At 48.3% G+C, this 27,802-nt stretch overlaps 1 protein-coding gene across 1 annotated transcript; it reads left to right on the top strand.

Moving 5' to 3' along the window:
- Nucleotides 1-764: 764 nt before the first annotated feature.
- Nucleotides 765-21,203, top strand: LOC106737933 (interferon-induced very large GTPase 1). The gene is made up of 8 exons (XM_059718376.1): nucleotides 765-836; nucleotides 3,012-3,325; nucleotides 4,222-4,701; nucleotides 6,083-6,239; nucleotides 6,620-6,933; nucleotides 8,803-8,859; nucleotides 13,896-13,955; nucleotides 15,176-21,203. The coding sequence occupies exons 3-8, from the start codon at nucleotides 4,299-4,301 to the stop codon at nucleotides 19,885-19,887; spliced, it is 5,703 nt and encodes a 1,900-aa protein (XP_059574359.1). The 5' UTR covers nucleotides 765-836; nucleotides 3,012-3,325; nucleotides 4,222-4,298; the 3' UTR covers nucleotides 19,888-21,203.
- Nucleotides 21,204-27,802: the final 6,599 nt, after the last annotated feature.

Here is a 27,802-nt window from a genome sequence, read left to right as displayed (position 1 = left end):
CAGAGGCATGGCGTGGCACTCTTGGCCCGCTCCCCTGCCCCAGCGCAGCACTGCATGGCACTCCCAGGTGGCCTGGCCTGGCCCCAGCCTCCTCCCACCCCCAGCCCCACTGGTGGAGTGGCTCCACTCCTGGCTGCAGGAAAGCAAACGTGAAAGCTGCAGTTTTGAACTGGGTGCCATCTGTGTCTCTCTGCCAAGTTTAAAACCCTGTGTTCACTTCCCTGCTGATGAGGATCCCAGGGTCTCGGCTTGGTAGCCCCTGGGCCCATGCCCAGCTGGCCTGTCCGTTAATCCACCTATGGGTAGAGCTCCTGGAGTAGAGGGGAGATAGGGAGACACTGCTGTCTGGCAAACGGGAAAATTGGTGGCCATATGGCACTCCTGTCATCTGGAAAGGAAGAAGGGGGACATTAGAGAGCCCCACACAGGAGGGTAGGGAGGTAGGGAAACTGCTAGTATAGAGGAGGGATGGGACGGCAGCATACAGGGAGCTGAAGGACGAATGGATGGCAGGCCTAGGTACGCAGTGAGCACAGCCAACCTCAGCTACAAGGAGTGAAGCTCCCTTGTCCATAGTGTGGTCCATTATTGAATAATAAACTCAGTGCTGTCTGTTGTAAGTTATCTAGTACCTGCAGCCCCTGGCTACGATGTACCTGCTCTCAATAAGATGTCGCTTGCCTTCCCTCGTGCAAGTACTGTCAGCTGGCTGCTTTCCAACCCTTCTACTTTTAGTTTCATTTATTCTAGGCCACACCTCCAAATAGGAATTTCCCAGGCAGTGACATTAACCCTGAGACCTGAATCACTTCTATGCTTGCCATGGGAGCTGGAAGGTAGGTGATGATATTTACTGGGGCAAGGGGGCTCATCCTAGCAATCCTAGATTGCTTTCTCAAATCTCACCTGCCTGATTTCCATTTTCTAATAGGGTTGGGGTGTTGTTGTAGCTATAGTGGCTCAGGAAATATGAGAAAAGCAAAAAATTTCTGATTGTTTGTTTTTTCATGATATGTTTTATTGGACCAAGGGTCAAATTGGGAGAGATGGTGGATCAGCTTTCATAGAAAAATGTGCCTCTCCTCAGGGCTGAGAAAGAAGCAAGTGCAGGCAAAGCTAAAAACCAAAACAGACAAATGAACAAAACAAACCCCAACTTCCTTCATAAATTCCCTACGTATAGACTGAGTCAAAATGAGGGAAGATGAAAGGAGAATTTGGAAATAGTCTCCTTATAGCACCACTAGAACCACCACCAGTGGTTGGGGGGGAAAAAGGCAGCAAAGATCATTAGTGATTTTAATCAAGAAACATGGTGTTTGGCAATACCCAGAAATGCAACTGATGACAATATAACCCCGTTAAGTTTGGTTTTGCAAATTCCACTGCTATTGAGAAATCTGGCAGTGACTGAAGGAGTTTAGGGAATATTGCTGTGTCCTGTTTCGTCTTATGAATTCAGATTGTAGCCAAAATGGTGGTGGTGCAATAGACTGACCATTTTGAAACAGGAACTGAACACCTAAGTGAGAATCTGTTTCTGGAAATGGTGGAAAAGCTTGCAAAATTGCAAAAAAATTGTCCTTTTCTGCAAGCTTCTGGGATCAAAGTCCCTTTGTCAGGCTCTGGGAAAAGTATAGGTGGTATGAGATGGTAAAAAGTCCCCATAGGTAGGAAATAAATCTGCTATGCTATTTTTTTCTTGCTTAGTGGCTGCCTTCTCCTCAAAGGGCATAACTAGAAAAAAAAACAAAGATTGTACCTTGAAGGAACATGCCTAAGGGCCTAGATAGACAAACTGTTTATATTGGTGTGATATATATATAGGGCAGATAATGCAAAACCCTAAACCAGAGTAAGTATCCAATCTGATGGAGAATTATGTCCAGAAGAACCAGGGGTAAAACTCTTCTAGTGTAAGTCTTACCAGTATATGACCTCAAAGGACGTTGTTTGCTAAAGACAAATGGGCTATTCCTAGCTGCACGAGTAACAGCTGTCCATTGTGTTTGATACACAGGCGGTGCATCTACACAAGAAACTTTACTGTGCAGTAGTGTAGTTTACTGCACAGTAAACATGTGCATCTCCATGTGCAAATGCTTACTGTGAAGTAAACCTCATGAATTGTGAGTAAATTTGCTATCTGCAAATGCAAGTAGCACATTTACCTGCTGTTAGTTACTGCATAGTAGCACTCTTGTAGATGCCGGAGCAAATCTGGTCCCAGTCAGTTGAGCACCAGGGGGTGGGAGCTTGCTCCCAGCCCCTGAGAGATGCCTGCTGCTAGGCTGGGCTCTGCCACCAGGCCCTGGGTGGGGACAAGATTGTGATCAGGGAGCAGGGGCAGGGAGACCCTTATCGCCCAGCCCCAGCTCCATGACATCGGGGCCAGTTCTAGGAGGTCCTTATCTCCCAGCTTGAAGTCCGCAGTCATGGGGCTTGGGCTGGGAGATCCTCCGCCGCCACCTGTTCCCCACGCAGCTCCATGCTCATGGGGCTGAGTGGGGAACTAGCTCTCCAGCCTCTGCCCTGTGATTGTGGCTCCCTGATCAGGGGCAGGGGACTTGGAAAGAGCTGCAGGGGAGGGGCAGGTCCCAGCCCCCTGCCCCGACCCATCGTTGCGGCAGCTAGGAGCGAGCAATGATAAGATACACAGCAGTGTGTCACGGGTACTACCTACTGACCTGGAAGTAGCATAGCTGCTTTTGTGTAGTGGAACAAGTTAATCGGACGTGTTGAGAACGAGATGGCTAGTATGAATGTGGCTCCTGTATTTCTAGTTCAGTGCACAAGGCAGCCTCATGTGTTTCAACGTGTGGCCAGTTGGCATAGTAAAATAATAGTATGGACATGGCCTACCTACTGCTGTACGGGAGCTCAGAAACCACTGTTAGCTGGAACCGGCTCGTTAACACTGTTGAGGGAGTACAGACGAGGCTCCTTTGAATGTGACCTGCCTGATTATTCCCTTTGCAGTGATCTTTTGTGACTGATTTACTTGATTCCAGGTCTCGTGAGGTGGAAGCAGTGGGCACTGGTGAAAAGCCATCAGAGGTTATACGAAAAGCATGAGGAAAACTAACACTGGTGCTCCAAGAGGACCCAGGGGCTGTACTGAGCGCTGTGGACACTCACCTCCTCCTTTCACAAGGAGAGTACTTCAGCCTGAGCCAGATAGACGATCCACAGAAGCTCATAGCGACTCTGATTGACACGATACTTGAAAAGGGAGAACTTGCTCATGAGAAGTTCCTAAATTGTTTGGCAAATCTGCAATACACATTTTTAGGCTTAGAGCCAATTTCCAAGTATTTAGGAGATGGTAAGTACTGTTCTCTACTTAAAAAAAAAAAAGCATACAGTACCTTAGGTTATTTTAAGGAATAGTCCTTTAAGGAAAAGCCTTCTCGACTTTCATGGAGGATGCACAGAGTTTTTTGACACATCTCAAGTTCAGTGCAGTCCTCTTCAAAACAGCCTTTCCTACCCATCGTTCCATCCATGATGCCTTTCTCTCAGTCCCTTTACACAAAAGTTCAGACAATAAATTCTGGAGGACCGTTGATAAATCTCCTGAGATTGTTCTTATGTAGGGCTGGGCAATTATTGCAGCTGGACGGCTGCTTAAGGCGTTTTGGTGAGATGTCAAGGGTCCCACCCTTTGAGAGGTGCCCCATGCCCTGGTCACCATCTTGGGACCAGAAATCCCACCCTAACCCCTTTCCTTTGCCATTGGAAGTCCCTCACTTTGCCCCCAGAAGTACTCCTTCTGGGAAGAGGGTTTACCATGAAACCAGGACCCCCCCCCCCAGTTATATACTAAAAAGCAAACACCTACAATAACATATTTTAATTTCATTTCAAAACATATTTTTGTCCTGATTTGTCTGCTTCTGCATCATATATATAGAGGTGATCGCATAATAGCTCAAAACGAAGTCTTATTCTTGTATATTGGGGGGGGGGGGAGGGTGTGTGGAGAGGTGTGGCAGGGTATGGGTGGGTGGCTATGTCAGATGTTGTGGCATGTGTCAGATGACCCCAGCCAGATGCTGGTCTGGTCTTCTCTTAAAGACCTCCAAGGTAGACGGGAGCACCACCGCCCTTGGAAGCCCATCCCAGACTCTGGTAACCCTATCACTAATCCTATCCCTAGCAAAAGTCTTTCAGAAACTGATTCAGATTTGATGTTATCTTTCTTTAATTTTTATTCTTTAGATTCCAACAGTGGACCTGTGCATCCAGAAGGTGCTGGATTCTTAGACAAAAAGAAAGAACCAGATGATCCAGAAATCATGGCATCCTCGGTGAGAAAGGGTCTTCCTGGGAGTCCATCAGCTGGCACCCCCTCAAAGGAGAGGAGAGACAAGAGCTCAGAAGATGCCACCACATCCTTGGAAGAAAAGAAGGGAGCTGAGGGCCTAGAGGATACTGCCTCACCCTCAGAGAAAGGCAAGAGAGCCAAAACACTAGAAGATGAAGCCATGCCCTCAGAGAAAAAGAGAAGCATGAGCCCAGAAGGAGCCACCACACCTTCAAAGGAGAGGATGGGAGCTGAAGTCTCAAGAAATGTCATTGCATCTTTGGAGAAACGTCCAGGTGCCAAGACCACAGCAGTTGTTGCCACAGCCTCAGAGGAAGGGAAGGGACAGGAGAACCTAGAAGAAGTCACCACAACCTCAGATAATGGAAACAGAGGTGAGAACGCAGAAGGTGATGCCAGACTTTCAGAGAAAGGGTGTTCTGAAGGTTTGTAGATCATCAGTATTTGATGTTTTATCCTTCAGGCCCATGTAAATGGAAGGGAGCTTAGTCAGAGTAAGGAAGTTGAGTGGGATGTCTGGAACTACGGTGTCACCTCCCTGTCTACCCTCACCTGTCCATAATTACATATACAGTGACAAAAATAATCCAGAGGGAACTCTTTTAATCTCTGAGCACATGCATCTTTTCACCTATACTATGTAGCTACACAAGTTTCACCTCTGCCATTTTACCAGGCAAAACCTTCCCACTTAGATAAGGAGAGAAAACTCACCATCATTTAAGTCATCTCTTATTAACAGCACACACACACAGAGCATGTCTACACATACTATTAATTCAACTGAATAAACTCTGGTACAGTTTGTACTGGAGTTTGTTGCTCCCTGGCACCATGTTGACATGTGTGCTTGGGACTGCAGCACCCTGAGCCAGGGCCAGGCAGCCCCAGCTGGCAGGGAGTCCAGGGGGTTGGTTAGGATGCCAGCCCAGGGCTGCTTCAACCTGGCTCAACATGCTGCAGGGTGCTTGTCTGGGATACGAAGGTACTTCAGTGCGGGGCTGGCTGGCAGGCAGCCCCCAGACTGAACCACCCTGGTGCCCCAGCCAGCCCCGTCAGCATGTAGACATATGTTGCAGTGGAGTAAATAATGCTGCTGCAGGTTAGTACAGTACTTGTGTTGAACAAACTGTCTTACAGCTGCATTTATTATTTTACTGTGGCCTAATAGAGCCACATGTGTCGATGCTGGCACTCTACTGCGAAGCTAATTAGGTAACTCCACAGCAAACATCTCATGTAGATATGCCCAGAGAGAGCAAACACGGAAGCTAACAAACAGCTTGAGTGAATAGTGGAGCAGTAAGTGGGGCGTGCTTGTGAATCCCATTAAAAAAAAAAAATCTGGCATAGCTAAATTATCTCAGGTCCTATTCCCATCCACTTAGTCTTTCTGGTACAACTAACACTAAGGGCGCATCTACACCTTGCTGTATGGCATTGTTGCTATGGCAGCATGCTTTAGTACTTCCTTTTGGAAGCACTAAAGCATGGTGCAGTAAGTGCCCCTACTGCGCCATGCACGCGGCGCACACTTAGATTTCGCTGCTACGTAACCATAGTGGTGCACTATACCAGGGAGCACACTGGTGACATACACTGTGTCACTACGTCACTATAGGTTGACCTGTAGATGCGCCCTGAGAGTGTTAAAGCGCAGGAAGTCTTAGATTACAGGCTTTGTGTTCACCTCACCAGCAGTTTAGGAATCTTTTACAGAAATGCCTCCATGATGTTTAACACTTTGCTTTCTAGCACCCGAGCAATTCCTTCTGCAAACTCAAGAAGAGCTGACTGCACTCTGGAGCTTGGGAAACACACTGGAGTTGACACCAGTGGGTGACGAACTGCCAGAAAGCACTCCTGTAAAGAAACAAGAGGAAGCCACTCCATTAAGAACATCAGCCATAGGGTAATGTTTCTGAAATCTTTGCAAGCAGGAATCACCTGAATGTGAATGAGAGAAGGGTATGACTTTGAGAGTCCAAGGACTTATTCAGACTGCCATTGAATGCAAAACTTGTCACAGAACCATCTCTCCTGTGGCCAAGTGAGGAGGGCATTTACCCCAGGAAGGCCGTAGCCCTAAGCTTTGGCTCACACTCCTAATTCTGTTTAGGCATTTTATCTAAGGATCTAAGTCTTGTCTCCTATTTCAGAGGGTGGCCAGGACCAGTGCTTTAAGTTTAAAGTATAGTATAAGTATCAGTTAGTTCCCCACAAGAAGCCTTATACTGCTCTGGCATAGTTAAAATTGGCTTTACCTTTGAAGCATTTTTTTCCCTGTCTTAGGACCTTGGTAAAAACATCTGCTGATGAAAAAACTTTGGGAAAACCCTCAGACATAATACGCAAGGAAAGAAAAAGATTAATTGAAATTCTTCTAAGAGACCTAGAACTCAGTTTGGATGAATTTATATCCCAGTCCGTTATCACAGAGGAGGAGTATGAGACTTTGGATAAAGCAGAGGAAGATCTCAAGAAGAAGAGTCGAAAGTTGCTGATTCTGGTACAGAAGAAAGGGGAATCTACTTGCCAGAAGTTTCTGGAGTGTTTAAAAATTGTATCTCCAGGCTTAGACGAGGAATTGCAATATTTAAGCTATGGTGAGTAAAGAATGGGGTGGACATATCAGTCAGCATATCTACATTTCTACTTAGATGCAGACAGGTAAACTATGCATATTTAGCCTGTACAGTACAGGGACTGGGCTAGGCTCTATCTACAGAGGCTCTTTTGTATTTTAGGCCTATAACTTGGTTCTGCAGACAGTGAGGAGACATCCATATTGTGTATAGATATGAACTATACCTGGAGTATATGACCGTATACAACGGTTCCAGGTTCATTAAAAATCCGTGGCAAAAATAGGCAAAAATAACTGTTCCTGATATGTATTGTACGTGCACCCTTGTCATTTGGATGGAAAATTAACTCCTGTTTCCAATATAACTCCTGCTGATCTGTCAGTCTTAATTTAATCCTCCAAACATGTTTCAGATGTTCTAAAACTCTTACAAAAATGCTGAAATTCAGAATTCCCCATAGACCTGGCTAGAGCAAGGCAGACATTGCCCCGAGGCTCCCCCTATGCCTAAGGCAGATGGTGGGTCTTTCCTGCCCCTGCTCCCTGCCTGGTCCCACTGGGTGGGGTGGGGGCAGCTGTGGGGAACAGATGTGGTGGGCTACTTGGTTCAGCTGGAGACAGCATCCGTGGTAGAAAACTGGGGCTATAGTCATGTAACTGCATGGTGAAAGTGGATGCAACTGTAGTAGAAAGCCTCCTTTTCTGCTTGCCTGCAGTTGGTCTCCCCTCCTTGGATATGTTTTTCCTTTCTACCTTTTCTTCCTTCCTCTTTCTTTCACTTTAAGATAAGGATTTGTTTTAAAATTTGGATGTGTGCATTTTGTATCTCCCCTTGTAGTTTGGTATTTTTATCTATTTGTGTGCCATGGCATTACTTTTGTAGCTTATATTTTATACTCCTCACCTTTCAACTAAATGTGTTTAGTTTCAGAAGTAAGTTATACACTGTAACAATATTAACAAGGGCAGGAGTCAAACTGCCCTTCCCTGTATCAGGCCGGCCCCTGTAAGAGGGAGTGAATCAGTGATTGAATGCGTAACACAGTAGCAGGAAGCGATTCACAGCTGGGAAACTGCAGATCAACCAGGGGAAGAAATCAATAGAAGACAATGTAGCAACCAGGACTGATCAAACCTCACTGATCAAGGGCTAGAAGCCCTGGTCTGAGTTAATCAATGCCGGGGACCAACTTTTGGGCTGAATATCTCCAAATTGACTGCTCCCAGAGCCCTATTCAAAATTCATCAACGGACTCCCAAACCTGCACGTACATGCGGACGACCCCTTGGGCTGACAGATGCCATCCAGTAGCCACCAAGGGGGAAGTCCCATGAGGGTCAACGACCCCTGGATTGGGCAAACCTGAAAACTGGGGAGTCACCAAAGTCTGCCAAGGACAAATAAAAAGCAGTGAAAAGTAACCCTCAGTGGCACCCTCTTGATCTCCAACTCGACCAGCACCTGACCTGTGCAGCCAGAAGGACCAGCCAGTGACCCCCTTCTGGAGGATAACACCACGCTGAAAGAAGCCTCGACTGGCCATCGACGGCAGACTCCAGCGCTTGTAGGATAGGTATACTTGACTCTTGTAGCTTGCTACTGTGTGTGTGCATGTGTGTGTGTGTGTGTGGGGGGGGGGGGGGGAACCAGCCCCAAGGTTTATGATTTAACTTCATTACAGTGTTTCAATCTACCTAATAAACCAGAATTTGAAGGATCCCAAGTTGGACATTTGTAGCCAACACAACCACACCAGTGCACCTGCTCTGGATCTGCCCTTGGTGTGGAGTACTCACGCCTGTCACAGCAGAGATGTGGACAAGCCCTGTGCTGCTTCCTGCCTGAGGAGTGCAATGTGAGGACAGAATTTCATTTGTTTTATTCTAGTGGAAGAAGCTGACACCCCACGAGTGCCAGAAAGGGCAGAAGGTGACCTACTCAAAGGTACTACATCTCACAGCCTTTCCTTTGGGCTTTACCATGTCAGGCAAATCCTGACACCTTTCGTAGCTATTCCTGCTTATTGCTTCCTACAACTATTATAGCTGCTTTCTCCCCTCTTATCCAGATGCTGCTTCATTCAAAGCTTGCCTTTTTTACTGAGGTCTGGAGGAGCCTCACCACTGATTTCAATGTTAGCGGGAGCAGATACTGTGCAAATATCTGGGGTCCTGGTCTGGAACTGGACCTGCTCAGCAGCACCACAAAACAGTTGCACATCAGAAGCATGAATGGCTAGTACAGCGCCCTGAACAGTGGCAGTGCACAGTGCAGGAGCAGAGGGTGGAGGTTTGCTGCTGCTTGGGGAGGTGTCCCCTCTTGGTCTTTTGTCACCAATGTGTGTCAAGCAGCTATATAACAGCAGATTTTTTTCAGTGGCAAAAAATGGACTTGACTTTCCTCCATCCCTAGGAGTGAAACTCCAGCCTCTGCTCCTTTGCCCCAGGTGCTGCTGCTGCTCTGTCTTCACTGCTGCCAAAACTGGAGCTTCTGCAGAGAAAACTAAGGGTGTGGAGGGAGCAGGGCACAGAAGGGTGATGCACCACCCTAGCTCTACTGTGGTGTGCCCCCTTAAAGCAGCATCTGGGCCTGTGTCCTGCTCAACCCCCTATCATTACAGCACTCTCGCTGCGAACGGGGGTGATCATCCCAGCAGTACCCAACCCCAGTGGTCACACCGTTAATGTATTAATTTTATCAACAAAGCTTTCTTTTTTTTCTTTCTAACAGAGCTTAGGGATTTTAATAGCCATTCAGGTAGAGACATGGGAAGTGATCTTCTGGGACCCTGAACCCAATCTATTGCTATCACAGACATACTTTTATGGCTTAATTATGCTTCTAATGTCTTGCTTTTTTGGATCTGCAAAATATTACCACTTGAGTAATATTTAGTGCAATACCAGAATATGAAGCTTCAGACATTACTGTATTTACTTTAATCCAAGAGGAGGTTTTTTTTCTCCCCCATTCAATATTCATGGGAAAAAGTCCCCCTCCTTGGTTTTGAGTACAAGACCAGGGGGTGGGGACAGGTGGCTACTGCTACTCTGACTTGGGGCCCCAAGCCTGGGTCAGGGCTGGAGTTGGAGCAGCAGCAGCAGCCACCTGCCCCATGCAGCCTCTCCCTCCACCCCTCTCCCACTTACTGTCAGGCACATATAGAGCTCCATTCCCTCCTGGGGCACAAAGCACCTGGCACCTCTGGGCCCTGCTCTGCCATGTGGCAACATCCCAGGGCCAGAGCTGCTGTTGCCAGTCCTGCTTGGCTGGGAAGGGGCTGTATCTTCTACATGCCCTACGCCTCAGGAAGGAATGAAGCCAGACTGTTCCTGACAGTAGGTGGCAAGGGAGAGTGGGGAGAGGCCATGGGAAGCAGGCATAGAGGCTGCAAGAAGGGGCAGGGGCTGCAAGAGGGGACAGAGTTTAAGGTGGGTAGAGGCTGGAAGGGGCAGGGAGGCAGGCAAGGCTGTCAGGAGACAGGTACCAGGGGTTCAGACACCTCAGTGGGAGCAGGAGGCAGCAGGGTGTGCAGGTGGCAGGGGCAAAGGCGGGGGGGGGAGGGGGACAAGCACTGCAGGGAAGATAGGGGCACTTCAGGGGGGCCGACTGCAGGTGGGACAAGTGGTGGGGGGCAGAAGGCAAGGGTACTACCTGCTCCCTCAGCATCCTGCCCTCCCCTCCCACTGCAGGCCCTCCTGTCACTGCTTCCCCTGCTATGGCAGTGGTGCATGAGAAAAAAATGAAGACCCTCTGATAATTAATTTCTCTACCTGGAAAATGATAAAAAGATATATACATTTTCCACTAGGGGGAATGCCATACTGGATCTGGTATTGGCAACAGGGGATGACATGGTAGGGGACCTCCAGATCAGTAGCCATTTGGGAGACAGTGATCACCTAATAATAGAATTCAACATAAGACGTTGAGTGGGTAAGGTAACTAGTAGGGTGAAAGTGCTAGACTTTAGGAAAGCTGATCTCAATGCACTCAGGTGATTAGTCAAGGACGCACTGCAGAGTAGGAGTTTTGAAGGGATGGGAGCCCAAGAAGGGTGGCTGTGCCTAAAGGAAACGATCCTTCGGGCACAAAGCAAGACGATCCCCGAGCGAGGCAAAAGAGGGAAAGGGGCCAGGAGGCTTCCATGGCTGACCAGAGAAATCCAGGGCAGCCTAAGGGCCAAAAGGGGAGCACACAAAAAGTGGAAACAGGGTGAGATCACTAAAGATGAATATACCTCCTCTGCTCGTGCTTGTAGGGAGGCAGTTAGGCGGGCCAAAGCTACCATGGAGCTGAGGATGGCAACCCAAGTAAAAGACAATAAGAAATTGTTTTTTAGATATATAGGGAGTAAAAGGAAGGCCCAGGGAGGAATAGGACCCCTGCTAAATGGGCAGAAACAATTGGTGACAGACACGGGGGGACAAGGCTGAACTCCTCAACGAGTTCTTTGCCTCAGTGTTCCTAAGCGAGGGACACGACAAGTCTCTCACTGGGGTTGTGGAGAGGCAGCAGCAAGGCGCCAGACTTCCACACGTAGATCCTGAGGTGGTGCAGAGTCACTTGGAAGAACTGGATGCCTTTAAATCGGCAGGCCCGGATGGGCTCCATCCGAGGGTGCTGAAGGCACTGGCCGACGTCATTGCAGAGCCACTGGCGGGAATATTCAAACGCTCGTGGCGCACGGGCCAAGTCCCGGAGGACTGGAAAAGGGCTAACGTGGTCCCCATTTTCAAAAAGGGGAGGAAGGAGGACCCGGGCAACTATAGGCTGGTCAGTCTCACCTCCATCCTTGGTAAAGTCTTTGAAAAAATTATCAAGGCTCACATTTGAGAGAGCCCAGCAGGGCAGATTATGCTGAGGGGAAACCAGCACGGGTTTGTGGCAGGTAGATTGTGTCTGACCAATCTAGTCTCTTTCTATGACCAGGTTACGAAATGCCTGGACACAGGAGGAGGGGTGGATGTCGTATACTTAGACTTCAGGAAGGCCTTCGATACGGTATCCCACCCCATACTGGTGAACAAGTTAAGAGGCTGTGATGTGGATGACTACACAGTCCGGTGGGTGGCGAATTGGCTAGAGGGTCGCACCCAGAGAGTCGTGGTAGATGGGTCGGTCTCGACCTGGAAGGGTGTGGGCAGTGGGGTCCCGCAGGGCTCGGTCCTTGGACCGATACTCTTTAATGTCTTCATCAGTGACTTGGACGAGGGAGTCAAATGTACTCTGTCCAAGTTTGCAGATGACACAAAGCTATGGGGAGAAGTGGACACGCCGGAGGGCAGGGAACAGCTGCAGGCAGACCTGGACAGGTTGGACAAGTGGACAGAAAACAACAAGATGCAGTTCAACAAGGAGAAATGCAAAGTGCTGCACCTAGGGAGGAAAAATGTCCAGCACACCTACAGCCTAGGGAATGACCTGCTGGGTGGCACAGAGGTGGAAAGGGATCTTGGAGTCCTAGTGGACTCCAAGATGAACATGAGCCGGCAGTGTGACGAAGCCATCAGAAAAGCCAATGGCACTTTATCGTGCATCAGCAAATGCATGACAAATAGGTCCAGGGAGGTGATACTTCCCCTCTATCGGGCGCTGGTCAGACCACAGTTGGAGTACTGCGTGCAATTCTGGGCGCCACACTTCAAGAAGGATGCGGATAACCTGGAGAGGGTCCAGAGAAGGGCCACTTGTATGGTTAAGGGCCTGCAGACCAAGTCCTACGAGGACAGGCTAGAGAACCTGGACGTTTTCGGCCTCCGCAAGAGAAGGTTGAGAGGCAACCTTGTGGCTGCCTATAAGTTCATCATGGGGGCACAGAAGGGAATTGGTGAGGTTTTATTCACCAAGGCGCCCCCGGGGGTTACAAGAAACAATGGCCACAAGCTAGCAGAGAGCAGATTTAGACTGGACATTAGGAAGAACTTCTTCACAGTTCGAGTGGCCAAGGTCTGGAACAGGCTCCCAAGGGAGGTGGTGCTCTCCCCTACCCTGGGGGTCTTCAAGAGGAGGTTAGATGAGTATCTAGCTGGGGTCATCTAGACCCAGCACTCTTTCCTGCTTATGCAGGGGGTCGGACTCGATGATCTATTGAGGTCCCTTCCGACCCTAACATCTATGAATCTATGAATCATACATGGAATTTAATTATTGGTGGGGGGTCATCTTAAAATGTTAAGTCACTTTGGATTTGGGAGAAAACTGCAGTAAATGTCCATCCTTCTCTCCACAATGCTTTTCTCTGGGCACGTCTACACATCGCCGTATGGTGATGGTGCTTTTGGAAGTACCAAAGCACGGTGCAGTAACCGCTCCTACCACGCCGTGCACGCGGGACATGGTTCGATCTCACTGCTACTTTGCCATGGCAGTGTGCTGCCCCAGGGGAGCATGCTGCTTTGGCAACGTAGCTGCCAACCGTGTGCAGACCCACGTGATCACTATGTCACTGTAGCACACTGTATGGTGACGGAGCACGTCACTACATTGCTGCAGGGTGACGTGTAGAGGCGCCCCCTCTCTTGATTCAGATTTGCAGCCAGTTCATGTCTGCAGATTTTTACAGATTAAAGCTGCTTCCTAAGAATCATGTACTACACAATTAAGATTAGCAGTAGGTCAAAGTTTGGACTTGGTCTCCTCAGAGCTCAGTCCAGATGAAGTGTCCTGCTCACTCGGGCTGAAAGACAACTTTTAGACAGATCACGCTCGCTACTTAAGTATGTTAAGAGAAAAAACAAAACAGCCCAAGCTGAGTCTGTTTAATGAGGGGATTTCCTTACCTTCAGGAGGAAGGCTAGGCCTTCAGATCTCTTCCTTCATTTAACCATTGAAATGGTGAAATTCATGAGTGATGGTCCAGCTTGAAGCATGGACAGTCAGCACTTGATGCAGTCAGCAGTTTTTTCTGCTACTCAGTGACTCAACAGACTTACTGAAAGCCTAATAATATATATATTTTCCTTTGGGTTTCTCCCTAGATACTTTAATTCAGGAACAAGAAGATGAAATTCGGCAAGCCACAGAACTGGAACCAAAAGGTATTCCTCAGAGTGTTTCTCTCCACAGCTACAGTCACTATGAAATCTTGTTAAGGCAAAACACTATTAGCTTTATGACCACCTGAAGTCCCTTCAACATCACACAGCATAAAAGACTCAGACCCTGAAGTCATTTTGGACCACTCAGGGTAGGAGCCGAGGAAGTTGCAGCAGATCCGTGCAACCACTATGATTTATTTGATAAACCAGTGAGCAGTTTACAAAAGCCTAGGCGGGATAAACATTTACTACCCACTGCAGGCATTTCCAGACTAAGAGGCACAAAGGTAGCAGCTGTGGAAAAGCCTGGTTCAGAAGCCAAATTACAACTGCCTACTCTTAAAAGAAGAGCACATAGTACCATGTCAGATATAGATTTGGCTTAAGTGAGGCTGCTGTTCTCTGTGCAGCCATGAGCCTTCTTTATGGGAGAGGTATGAAGACAGGCCAAGGTCACTGGAAATGTTAAAGGAACGTGCCCATCCTGAACCAGCTCCTACAGTGACTGTTAAATACAATGTACTAACAGAAGGAAAAGTAAGAATGCAGGGCAGGTAACTGTTACAGCCCAGTCTGAGTTTGATTAAGGAGGAAATTTCCTTCCGTCCAGGAGGAAGTCCATGGTAACTGTTCTTGAGGCCCAGTTATGGGCTGTATCGGTAGCACTATGGCTTACCGTTAGGGCCCCTAACTCATGCTACTGCAGAAGGTGCAGGCCTGGGCCCAATCCAGTGCATGGGGCCATGGCACCTTATCTGTAGGGCTCCCCAAAGGTGTAGCAGGGCAACTCTGTGCCTGAGGCAGCGTCATCTACAGTGGCGAGTCAGCCAAGGCTGTGGCAGGGGCTATTTCCTCCCCACCAACCCCCCAAAAAGGTGTCAGGAGACAGGCACCTTTTTGATAGGTATGCCACAAATTAGCTTGCACCCTCCCGGAGTGCCACTTAGATTCTCTTCCCTGCCTGATCAGCTGCTCTGTTTCCTGCTCCCTGCCCCACTTGCCTGTCCCTTCCTCTCCTGCCTCGTGGCGCTTGCAACATGCATGCTACAAGTTGGCCACCCATGCCTAAGTCAGTGGGAATGCTGCACGCATTGTCCCTGCCTATTTTAAGGGAATTAGTCATCCCTTAGATTATCCAAAGAGGGTGTTCTGGACCAGCCATTCCAACCCAAAACTTTCTGTTCTTAATTTTAATGTTCCTACATTATCATTTTCTCCAGGGAGAAGAAAAGCAGGCGGGGAAGTTATCTCCAAGTTAAAATTAAGGAAATATAAAAATGGGAAGCTTCGACTGAGTGACATCCTGGATATCAGCCCAGGAAGTATACAGGACCAGAATCCTCAGACACTAGGAGATTTACCGTGGCATTTTCTGAGGAAGGTAATGGCTTTGAATGTCACAGCCAGAAGCATGAGCCTTGTGCATGGGGCTCTTGGTGAGCAAGGAGATAAGGACCATGAGGAACAGGGTATTGAAGAAACAATCTTCTTATTCAGCAACAATGGCAGGGAGGATGGTGTGAACCCCCTGGATGTGGTCTGTGCAGTCCTCCATTGCTCAGACAGTTTCCTGCAGCAGGAGATCCTGTCCAAAATGGCCATGTGCCAGTTCGCCCTCCCTCTTCTCCTCCCTGCCCTCGATACCCCCAAGTGCACCCTCCTGCTGTGGGCCATGAGGGACATTGTGAAGAAGTGGAGGCCGCGCTCCATGGCAGAGAGCAGGGGCTTCAGAGAGGAGAGCCTGGTGCTCACCCAAATGCCAACCATCTCCTTTGTAAGACTGCAGCACTGCAACCTCTCCAAGTCCAAACTCCTCAATGAGATCCTCAGCCCTGCCCAGCAGCACCACGATTTCTTTGTCCACAGAGACATGGCATCTGGGAATGTCCCTCGGGCAATCACAAATGGGCTGGTTGAGATTTCCTGGTATTTCCCCGGGGGGAGGGAGACCCTGGATGTTTTCCCAGAGCCCATTGCAGTTACTAACCTGCGTGGAGATGTTGCATCGCACTGGCCACACTTTAGCTTCTTAACAGAGGTCTCCTCAGCAGTGTTCATATTTGCTGAAAGCATTACTGAGAGAGAATATGGGCTGCTGTCGTCCCTGAGAGAATCCACGGCCAAGTACTACTTCATTCTCAACCACCAGGCCAGGCGTGCCCAGGAAACCCTGGGGTTCCTTAAGAAGTTATCCCCAGTGCTGAAACTAAAATCTTCACATGTGCTGATGAAAGATGAGACCACAAATATAGCGACATTTGTGAAAAAGCTCCATACCACTATATTAGGCATACTGAAATCTGCTCCCAAGAGGCTGGCTATCCAAGACATGGCTGTGACAGCACGTGAACTAGGAATCCACGTAGATGAGGACCGTAAGGAATGTCTGGACACAAGCAAGCGCGCTGATGAAATCACCCGAGAAATAAGGGATGTTGCCAGGTACAAACAAGAAATGCTGAGACTCCAAGGAGATTTGTGGAGGAACTTAGCTAAGGTGGAAAAGGAATTGTGCCGAATGGCCAGACAAGGGGACACCCCTTCTGAGAAATATAGATCTCAGCTGAAGGAAAAGATGTTGGAGATACGTAAACAGCAGAACACATGTGATCTTACTGATGGTCTGACTAAATTCATTAGTGGAATAGGACATCTCCCCCAAGTGGAAAAGCAGTATTTCCTGAAATGGATGAAGTTCCAGCTGGATTCAGTCGCAAGGGAGAACCTTTCTAAACTGAGGAACACATACAAAGAGAAATGTAAAACTTTAGATGACCCCCAAAAGTTGGCTCAATTAGATAAATTAATATCATCAGCTTCCCTAGGAGTGGAGCATTTCATGCGTGAATTGGGGCAGTTCTATGAAGCTGAATGTTCAATGGTAAAGGAAAGGAAAATTCAGAAACATCAGAGGCAGTTCACCCAGCTCCCAGGCATTGCAGCTGACCTGATGCTGGAAGGGTTTCCCCTGGAGCTGCTCGATGGAGATGCCTCCAACATCCCGCTGCAGTGGGTGACAGATGTGCTGACTCAGCTCCACACCCGGCTGCGGGGAAGGTCCCGGATGGTGGTGCTAACAGTGCTGGGAGTGCAGAGCACGGGGAAATCCACCCTGCTCAACACCATGTTCGGCCTGCAGTTTGCCGTGAGCAGTGGCCGATGCACACGAGGGGCCTTCATGTTGCTTATTAAAATCAGGGAGAATTTAAAAGAGGAGCTGGGCTGTGATTTCATCCTGGTGATAGACACTGAAGGCTTGAAAGCCCCTGAACTGGCCACGCTGGAGGATAGCTACCAACACGACAATGAGCTGGCCACGCTGGTGATTGGGCTGAGTGACATCACCATCGTGAACATGGCCATGGAGAATGCCACGGAGATGAAGGACGTCCTGCAAATCGCGGTGCATGCATTTCTCAGGATGGGGGAAATAGGGGTGAAACCCAACTGCCAGTTTGTGCATCAGAACGTCAGCGACGTGTCTGCGCACGAACAAAACCTGAGGGACAGGAAACGCCTCCTGGAGCAGCTGAACGAAATGATCAAAGCCGCAGCAAAGATGGAAAAATTAAACAAGGAAATAACGTTCTCTGACATAATGGACTACGATGCAGAGAAGCACAACTGGTACGTCCCTGGGCTGTGGCACGGTGTCCCCCCCATGGCTCCAGTAAACACGGGATACAGTGAAAAGGTGTTTGAGTTCAAGAAATACCTTTTTGAATTCATAAGGAACCGTTCACGTACAAGAAAGGCCAAGGATGTCCCCCAGTTTATCAAATGGGTGGAAAGCCTGTGGAGTGCTGTGAAACATGAGAACTTCATCTTCAGCTTCAGAAACAGCCTCGTGGCTGAAGCCTACAATCAGCTGTGCATGCAGTATGCCGAGTGGGAGTGGGATTTCCGCAAGGAGGTGCACCTCTGGGTAACTGAGAAGGAAACAGCAATTCAAAACCTTTCTCCTACCGAACTAGAAGCTGATGACTTCCAGCATGCAATGCAACAGAAGCTTCTTTGCGGAGAAGAGAAAATTCTGGAGTCGTTAAGACAGTATTTTGAAAGTGGAGCCGCAAACCTGCCTCTGATAGAAAAGTATAGAGAAGATTTCATCAGAAGCGCTAAGGGCCTGAAGAATGAACTAGAGAGTTATTCATTTAGCAAATGTAAGGAAGCCGTTCATATTAAAAAAGGCCAGCACAAAATCGAATTCATCCGGGGTGAGTACCTGAAAGTAATTGAAGAGAAAGTGGACAAGCTTTTGGACGACTGCAGAAGAAAACAAAGGAAACTGCAAGATAAAGAATTGGAAGAAGAATTTGAGAAAATGTGGAAAGAAACACTGCTTGAATTATCTCCCATTCATCTAAAGAAACGGCAAATCCATGAAGAGATGGACCTCCAGCTGAGAACAGACCTTGGTAAGAGAGGGAGTTCAGTCAATCAGAAAATACAGGGAGCTAGAAGCTTGTTGCATTATAACATTCAATCTTTCCAAATGCAAAATGAATATTTAGACTCCTCTTGGCTTCATCGTGTAAAAGATTGTATAAAGAATGAACGGTCACGGAAAACAAGAGAAGTTGCAGGCTCCTTGCTGAGCCGATGTAGTAACTACATTCAGGGAAGGGTCGCTTCCAAAGCAGACTATGATAAAACCTACTGCGGAGAGTTGTTGCATATGATCAATGAGAGGCTTCAACAACAGGATGTTCAGAGACTTCATACCTCTGCCTCCTTTGAAGTAGACCTGAAGCTTCATGTTTTGGGGGCAGCATCTCAAGAATTTCAGAAGATGCATGAAGATTTTATCAAGGAAAATGACCCTCAGCAACGTCTGGAGAAGCTGAAACCTCAATATTTCTCTATATTTAGAGACCATTACTTGGAAAAAGATGCCCGAGAACATAGGGCCAGGGATTTCTGCAATCAGTGCCTTAAACCTGCCTTCATGGATTATGTTAACAAAAGACTTGGTCTGGAAATAGTAGATGATTTTCTTAGCAGTGGACAGTCTAGGGAATATGCCAGCCGGAGCTTTTTCCAGTTCACAGTGCTGGAAAAGCTGTTAGAAGATGGCAACTTCAATAGGTATGCAGAGTACATTAGTAATTATGAAAAGTTTGTCAAAGATTGGATACGGAGACACATTTTAGATCACTATGGAAGGAATGAAGATTTAGAAGACCTGGAGAAAGATATTTTATCTTCCATTATAAAGAAAGTCAGGGATGCTTTGGAGATACTCAAATACGTAAGGATGAATACCATCTCCAGCTTTTTGGAAAACTTCTGCAAAGTGCTGAAGAAGGATCTGGTCATTTCCAAAGACAGTTTAGTGGGGATTCAATTTAAGAACACAGCAGATCCGCATCAGTTTGCTGCTTGTATTCAATCCTTTCTTCCTGATCTGCAACAACAAGTACTATCTGAGTTGAAAGGTTTGGATGTTAGCTCAAAGCTCTGCAAGCTCCCCCTGAAGCCCCAGGAGGAAATCTTTAAGCGAGTCTTTGGCTGTGGGAATCAGTGTCCGTTCTGCAAGGTCCCCTGTGAAGCAGGAGGAGCGGCTCATAAGCAGCATTTTGCATCAGTACACCGTCCTCAGGGGCTTGGGGGCTACTGTTGTACTGAAACAGAAAAACTCATCTATTCCCTATGTTCCTCTGATGTGGTTTCTAACACAAAGTTTAAAAATTCAGACACAGATTGGAAATATCATCCATACAAAGATTATCATCAGTATTATCCCCACTGGCGCATCCAGCCAGATCCCAGCATCAATGCTTCTGATTACTGGAAGTTTGTTTTTAAGGAGTTCAATGAAGAGTTTGCTAAGAGAGGTGGTGCTAAACCAGCTGATCTCCCAACAGACTGGCAAAGAATAACAAAAGAGCAGGCCTTGGGGAGCTTAAGAGAGATATTTAATATAAAGTAAAAACAGTCTGCTAAAGTGCAATGTATGCATGACTGAGCAGAAAAATGAGAATTCTTTTGAAAAGGCACATTTTTTCCCCCATTGCTGTCAAGTCCCAGTAGGATCCCTAAATACAGGGCAGGACCTGTCTCCTCTATCTTCTCTTTGTTCAGCCATAAGGTTAAAGACCATAGGAAAGGCTTTCCGGGAGATGCTGAGCTGGCCTGTCCTCCACTCCCCAAAACACTGACCATCACTGCAATTTCACTATGTCTGCTATGCTTGGTACTTCACAGACCTGCCACCGTTCCTCCTTCAGTCTTCTCTGTACAACAGTGATTCTCAGCCAGGATGCTGCAGCACCGTGGGGTGCCGCAAGACTCTTTTATCAGTGCAGTGCAATATAAGCGGTGTTAGGTGTGCAAACACCTGCATGATTTGCTACAGAAACCCAGGGATTTCAAACAGAAAGCTATAGTGTCAAAACCGTTCCTACCTGTTGTGGTCTTTCTGAGTTCTTTCCAACAGAATTGCTCTATTACTTTCCTTAGTCAATAAGTGAATGAAAGCTCAGAATTGTTATTTTCCAAGGGGTGCCTTGAGTGTAACGAGGCAAGCCTTGAGTCTCAAAAGGTTGGGAGTCACTGCCATGTACACTATTCTTACTGACTATGCCAAAATTTCATTTGAATATTATAGATCCAAAGGCATTTTCTTTACTTTGTTTCCTTTTAGTACATGCTTAGATCTCATAGCTATTCAAAATACAAAAGCAAGCAACATCCCCCCGCACCCCCCAAGAATAGTAGTCTCATATGCTGTCTTGTCTTTCACAATAGATGTTTAAAGTTTAAAGATGTCTACAGAAAGGGGTGCGTTTAACATGTCGCTGTATGGCATGGTATGGCAACATAGTGATCACATGGGTCTACATGTTATCAGCAGCTATGTCACTGTAGAGGCATGCTCTCCCAATATAGCGTGCCGCTATGGTGACATGGTGGTGAAAGCTACTCATGGGCTGCGCGCACGGCGCAGTAGGGGCTATTACTGCACCACCCTTTAGTACTTCCACAAGGAAGCACTAAAGCATGGCACCATAGCAACATCACTGTATGGCAGCATGTAGACATGCCCAGAAAGTCGCAGGCATTAATGATCTGTACGCTTAATTTCCTCCCATATCAAACTGTTAGTAGTAAAAAAAGATGGTAGTGACCCAAGTATCACTTGGTGGAAAATATTAATGAAGATCAAGTTAGTTCTTTTTTTGATTGTTATTCATTTGCTTGCATGGTTGGGGAAAGCAAAAAAATTAAAATGATTTGAAAGATGGAGTGATTTGTTTCTTTCAGTTTGTTCCGCAAAAGACCAAGATGCTACAACTATGGAAAGCAGCAGATACTAATCTTTTGTATCTCTTTAATGCTGTTGACAATGTGTCTCTCTCCAAGGCAAAGACATTTCTAAAATATCAGCCTGAATTCAATAACATTTCTGAACCAAAACCGCAAAATAATGGTTTCTTAAAGTGTTCAGCCATAACTTCTTTTGGTAAAATTCTCACGTAGAGACTTGGTTACAAGATTAGGGGACCAATTTAACACAAGGGAGGATTGCAGAGTCCTCAGCACAGGGGAGATGCCTGGTCCGTATTGAGAGACTGATATTTCACCTTGACTTGTGCAGATAGAAGCATTCTTGCCAAATTCCACATTTACTGTTGACACACGTGCACCTGGGGGATTCATAACCATTAGGCTGGAAACCAAGAGAGAGTTCCTAAGTATCGCCAGGGTAAGGATCTAGAATAGCCTTCCATTTGGAGCAGGACTCTAAATTGGAGCTAGATCCGTTAAGGGATTATGGTTTCCCATGATGCTGTGGGACAGGATTTGATGGACCAAGACCTTAAAAGCCCTGTGGTCCTTATAGACTGCTACCAGCCTCCTCTCTGCTCATCACTCTTCCACTAACTTCATGGGGGTTCAGTCTCATATGCTTTTCCATGAACCATACATGTCAGTGATTGCTGTGGATTCCCACAAGAAGAACATTACTCCCTCTACCCTTCCCCATGCAAGTACAGAAAGTGTTTGGGGACTGCAGGGGCACCAACTGGATTTCGTTAGGCAGGGGGACTTCTGTAGATGCCAACTGCATCATGGAGCAGATAAACCAGCCTGCTCCCCCAAACTTAACTGCTGGCCATGGGCTTTAGCTAAGAAGGGAATCATGCATTTTAGAAAAATGCTAGTCCAGCCCACTTAAAAAAATTGATGAATAAACCAGTCCATTGAAGCTGGCGCTTGCATTCCCTCTTGCCCCCTTTGTTCCCCTCTGGCCCCAAGCACTTCTTCAGCTTAGATTCCAGAATGGTTTTTGCCAGTGGCCAAATTGCTAGGGGCTCTGGCACTTGGCTTGCAGGTGCTCCCTGCCACCAAGACCTTCAGCACAAGTGCGGGGAGGATTCAAGGACAAGAGGAGGCTGCCCTGGGAGTCCCACCCCACTGCCCAGACAGGGCTGGAGGAAGTGCAGCTGCGTCTCTTGAGGGGCAAGCCCGCAGAACGTGAGCAGCAAAGATGCTGGTGCTATTAAGTTTGGTGGAGGAGTCTGCCATGCAGAAGTGCAAATGGCCAGCCAGAAGCAAGTACCAGGAATGGCATTTGAACCCATCTCTCCAGAGGGAAATGAGAACACCCTGAATAAAGGAAGAGCCTACGCATGAGCCTGGCATCTTAGACCACTCTGCCACTGCAAAAGCACGGCTGAGGCCTTGCACGCCATGCCTTGAGTTATCCTAGTTGTCAATAAGTGGAGGTTTGGTCCCTGTTCTGAACCCTGGAGTCTTTTCCACCCAGGTGACAAGCACCCAGCATGGAGAAAGAGCTGGGCCCAACCCTAAGGCAGAGGGCAAGAAAGAGCACTCCTGGGGTCAGCCAATGGATTGGCTTGCCCTTCCTTGAGGGTCTAGTGGCCTGGGTTCAAATCCTTACCAGGCAAGCCCCTCTCCTCCTCTGCCTTTTCTTTTCCACAAGGTACTTGGTACCCCTGCTCAAAGCAAGGAAGAGCCATTTTTCAAGGCCCCACATCAGGAAGACAGAGCAGGGAAATGTGTGGCCAGAAGGGGCAAGAGGGGGAGAAGACAAGAGGCACCTTTCATGTGGGCATCCAACAGGATATTCACTTATGTACTGGCTGCTGTTCCTGAACACTGCTCCCAGCCCACCTGTGGCCCCATCCCACAGAGAGGGTGCTTCTACACATGTCCCTGTGGCACTGTTGCTACTGCTCCATCATTTAGTACTTCCTTTTGGAAGAACCAAAAGATGGTGCAGTAACAGCCTGTACTGCGCCGTGAACACCACATGTGGTTATTTTTAAGCATTGTATCTCCATAGCAGTGTGCTATAATGAGGGAGCATGTAGCTACAGTGACATCGCTGTGGCATCGCAATTTTTGCCCGCTGGTGCTATGTTGCTGCAGTGCATTGCTACAGTGATGTAGCATCATATGTAGACATGCCCAGGGGGGTTTGGTGAGTTGTTGCATGGGGGCACAGTGTACTGACCCAGCCCGCGACACCTCAACAAAATTCCCTATGTGGCTTGTGGGCCCAAATAATTGTCCACCCCTGTTACATGACCAACCTGTGGAAAAGTTCCCAGAGCACTGGTGATGAAGGGGAATGGTGGTTACTGCATTAAACCCAGAAACCTGGACAGGACAAAAAGATTTCAGAGAAATGGTGACTAAAAGCAAATTCATGCTTTGAGGTCAAGCTAAAAGGCGGTGCATCACAGAAGCACAAATTTACTTAGGCATTCATTGAAAAAAGATGAAAAGATATCAACATTAGAAGCAAGGGAACCCCCAAAATTATTGGTAATCAGTTTGGTTTTAGAAAAGGAAAAATTATAAATAATCCTCAGGCATTAAAAAAAAAAAAAAAGTAAAGAGAAATAAATGTTTATACGTAGTCCTTGTAGATCTACATGAAGAACGGCATCAAACTCATCCAGGCCTGCAGGCCGGGTAAGTGGAGTGGGACTTCCATGCTCCCGTGGCTAAATCAGGCTCACGGACCAAACCCCCTCCATCAACACACATGTGCCTCAGAGACCCCAGTGCCCACTCCAGGACAGCTCCACATGTGGTTCTTGCTGTGGCTGGTCTGATGTGAGCACCGTGAACAGTATGTAGATCCCAGATGATAGGGAGTAGACATCATGTGCAATGGAGTTCTGGATTGGCCAGAGTGATCACCATGTGTGATACAGTGACCAAGTGACTTGAGCAGGAGCTCTGGGCCAAAATCTGGCATGTTGGGGAATCTGGCAGGAGTCAGTGAGTTGGGAGTAAGGGACAGAAGCAGGGTTGGCGGGGCCTGTGGCTTGGCAGTGAGGGGCAACAGAATGGGCAGGGCACCAGCATGTGATTGCCCCCTCCCACCGTCATATTCCCCTTGCCCCCCCCAACCCCACACCTCCTACATGACAGGTGTCCTCTATTTTTGGACCTGGAAATATGGTGACCCTTCTCTTGGATTTGTCAGAGTGAGAGGATCATCTCTCTGGTAGACCTACTAGCTCAGAAGCTGCAATGTGACTGAGAGTGACATGGTCAGGAAGAACAAGGTATCTGGGTCATAAATACAGCGGCAACAGAATGGAGTGCGGGGCCTTGGCAGGGGTAGGTCTGAGACCCACAGAGAGAGTTTGAACCCAAAAAGGACTAGCTACTTCAGAGAAGGTCCAGTGTCTAGGGGGTACTAGGCATGCAAGTCCAGAGCCCTGGGGGTAGTGTAGAGGGCTGGATTACTGCACTGCCTGGGGCCTGCCAGGTGGCAGAGCATGGGGTTGGGAGCCCATAGTCCATGAAGGGCTTATGTCAGGGAAGCACCTGTGAGGCTAGTGAGTGGGTATTAGGGAGGATGGAGCGCACGAATTAGCCCTTAAGGTATTGACCATGAGCACCTCTGTTCATAAGAGTAAGACAAGGCTTGGGAAGCCCTCAGGAAGCCTTCCTTTCATAAGAAATTAATAACATCAAAGCATGGTGGGCAAGTAAAAGGGAGAGGACCCGAAGAAGACCATGTGGGCGAGGGATGAATGGGGGACGTCACATCCACCCCTGAGATGGGCACTTGCTACACTGCCCTTCATATATCAGTTTTGTAGGCAGATGACTTCTATTTGTACTTGAGCTAAGAATGCCCCCATTCCTGCACACGTGCAATACCTCTGACATTGGCTGATGCAATGACCGAGGTAACCGGTGCCCACTGTTTTGCACAGGGACCCCTCATCATGGGTTTTCCCTTACTTCTTTCTTCTTCTCTTTCCCAAATTCTCTGTCTTGTTGCCATCTTGGACCTGTGGCCTATACTTTCCAGTTGTGGGGCCTGAACAGAGGTCGGTTCCCCTTCTTCCACCCCATCTCTGATTCTCTGCCTGTCCCTACATTTCACCGCTCTTTCACCTGTCAGGTGTTTGCCAATCCTTCACTTCTCCAACTTCACTTTCAGCGAGCCCTCCCATCCCTCCTCTCTTTCTTCTTCTGAGCCTGCCCCACCTCTCCCTGCTCTCGAGGGCACTAGTCTCAGGGTAGTCTGAGGGTATCCATTGTTCCTTTTCCTCTTCCGCCTCCTCCCCTTCCTCCAGCCACTGCCCAGAGGAACTTCTCAAAAATCTTTTGCTGGCTCTGCTTTGGGGTCTCCTTCACCACCTTTGCCTCTGTTTTTTTCCTGCTCAAACTCCTAATCTATTCCCCATCTGCCTTGTTCTTGTTTTTTCCCTATTTCTTCTTTGCCTCATACTTTCCATGCACTTCCACAGGAGAGGCAGGAGCAGCACAGGCTGCATCTCCTGCACTCCCATTACCCCATTTCACCGTGAAAAGCGACTCTTGGGCAGGGGATCCTTCAGTAGCCCCCAGAGCAGAGATTTTGCTTTATGGCACTACCTGGGAGCAATGCTTTGGGCATGAACAACTCCTGCTCCCGAGTGTTAGGACCAAGCTCTGGATTGAGGTGAATCCTCTAAAAGGGGAAGAACTTGGGAATCCGAGAGAGATCTGCCCTGGAAAAGGCTCTGGCACCTGGCCTGTTTCGACTTCACAGCTCTGAGAAGAACATGGAGACAGACCACAGGGATCATATGTTCATTTCTGGGGCTTTATTAGCAAGAAAACCACTATAAAGAATGGGATGATGGGAAGGAGGGCAGGGGAGCTGCTGGCACCTGGCGGTGCAGAGTTCTGGAGAGAGGCTGCAAAGCAAACCCTGCTGAACTGGGCTCAGGTGGTGAAGCAGCAGCAACAGCAGTTTGTAGACACCCAGTAGGCATGAGCAGGTCGGAGAAAGCGGTTATGCGGTGGTGAGGAAAGGCAAAGTCAGGGAGAAGATCAGGGACTCTTTTGCCAGCCATTAATATCCTTATTCCTGCAACTCAGGATCCTCATGTAGAAGGACCCTGGGATCAGCAAGGGGAAAAAGCTTGGAGGATGCACAAGACAGTCCCTGAGTGCCATCTAGAGCCAGTTGACTTGGGAGAGAACCCTACTGTGAGGACACTTCTACGCCAGGAGCACTGACTGCTTCCAGAGAATGATAGGCAGGGCTGGTGTTTGGGCGGGGAAGGGGGCCTAATTGGAGCAACTGCCCTGGGCCCTGCACTTTGGGGAGCCCTGCAGAGCCAGGCAGAGTAGCCAAGGTGACTCAGCACTGCTGCTGCCGGAGGCTTCGTGTTCAGCCACTTGGCAAGGCCCCCGCCCACCGAATCCACCGCCAGCTATTCTGCATCCGGGGTGCGCGGCGGCAGGGTTCCAGACAGGCTGATTTATCCCAGGCTCCACACCCTGCTAGGATCATAAGGTATTTCTTCCTAGCCTTTCCTAGTCTCTTCTACCTGTCAAACTTTGCACTCCAACCTTTAGGTCCTTTGGGTTCTGCGGTGCACTTAGGGTGGCCATCATGGATGACAGTCCAGTCCCTGAGTGTATTCTGGATCCAGTTGACTTGGGAGAGAACCTCTTGGTCATCCTGTCCTCTACTGATATGAAATCCAACATCTCTATGTCCTCTATTTTTCTCTTCAAGAGAAAAATAGAGGACATAAAGGCGTCGGGTTTCATATCAATAGAGGAGGGAGGACAGAGAAGCAGCAAGATGGAATGTCCTCTATGATGGCCACCCTAGGTGCACGACATGGGCTGAGGGCAGGGTGAACTCTTTCTGCACTCTTCCCAGGATGCTGCTGCTTGCCCGAATGCATCCACTGGTGGGTGCTGGGCACGTAGGCATCCCCAAACCCTTCCTGCAGTGCTGGCAGCACTATGGATGCTCCTGTGTATGGATACACTGGTGCTTAGCCAGGAGGGAGGAGCAAGTGAAGCTTTGCCCACACTCTGAGCACCTATGTGGCTTGTCCCTCATATGGATGCGCTGGTGTTGGGCCAAGTGGGAGGAGCGGGCAAAGGCCTTCCCACACTCAGGGCATTGATGTTTCTTCTCCCCTGTGTGGACGTGCTGGTGAATGGCTAGGTAGCAGGAGCGGGTGAAGCTCTTCCCACACTCAGAGCACTGATGTGGCTTCTCTCCTGTGTGGATGCGCTGGTGCAGGGCTAGGTAGGAGGAGCAGGTGAAGCTCTTTTCACACTCAGGGCACTGATGTGGTTTTTCCCCTGTGTGGATGAGCTGGTGCAGGGCTAGGTAGGAGGAGCGGGTAAAGCTCTTCCCACACTCAGGGCACTGGTGTGGCTTTTCCCCTGTGTGGATGCGCTGGTGCTGGACCAGGTGGGAGCAAAAGGTGAAGCTCTTCCCACACTCTGGGCACTGATATGGCTTCTCCCTTGTGTGGATGCGCTGGTGCTGGACCAGGTAGGAGGAAAGGCTGAACCTTTTCCCACACTCTTGGCACTGATATGGCTTCTCC

This window comes from Alligator mississippiensis, chromosome 15 (assembly GCF_030867095.1).
Source record: "Alligator mississippiensis isolate rAllMis1 chromosome 15, rAllMis1, whole genome shotgun sequence".
Classification (NCBI taxonomy): domain Eukaryota; kingdom Metazoa; phylum Chordata; order Crocodylia; family Alligatoridae; genus Alligator; species Alligator mississippiensis.
Note: the sequence above shows the minus strand (reverse complement) of the source record. Positions and strands in the feature narration are given on the sequence as shown.

What these genes read in the sequence shown, in the direction of transcription:
- LOC106737933 (XM_059718376.1), top strand. Translation starts at nt 4,299, where the DNA reads ATGGCATCCTCGGTGAGAAAGGGTCTTCCTGGGAGTCCATCAGCTGGC. An exon ending in TTAAGAACATCAGCCATAGG is followed by an intron (nt 6,240 to 6,619) that starts GTAATGTTTCTG and finishes TCCCTGTCTTAG; the next exon opens with GACCTTGGTAAAAACATCTG. An exon ending in ATTGCAATATTTAAGCTATG is followed by an intron (nt 6,934 to 8,802) that starts GTGAGTAAAGAA and finishes GTTTTATTCTAG; the next exon opens with TGGAAGAAGCTGACACCCCA.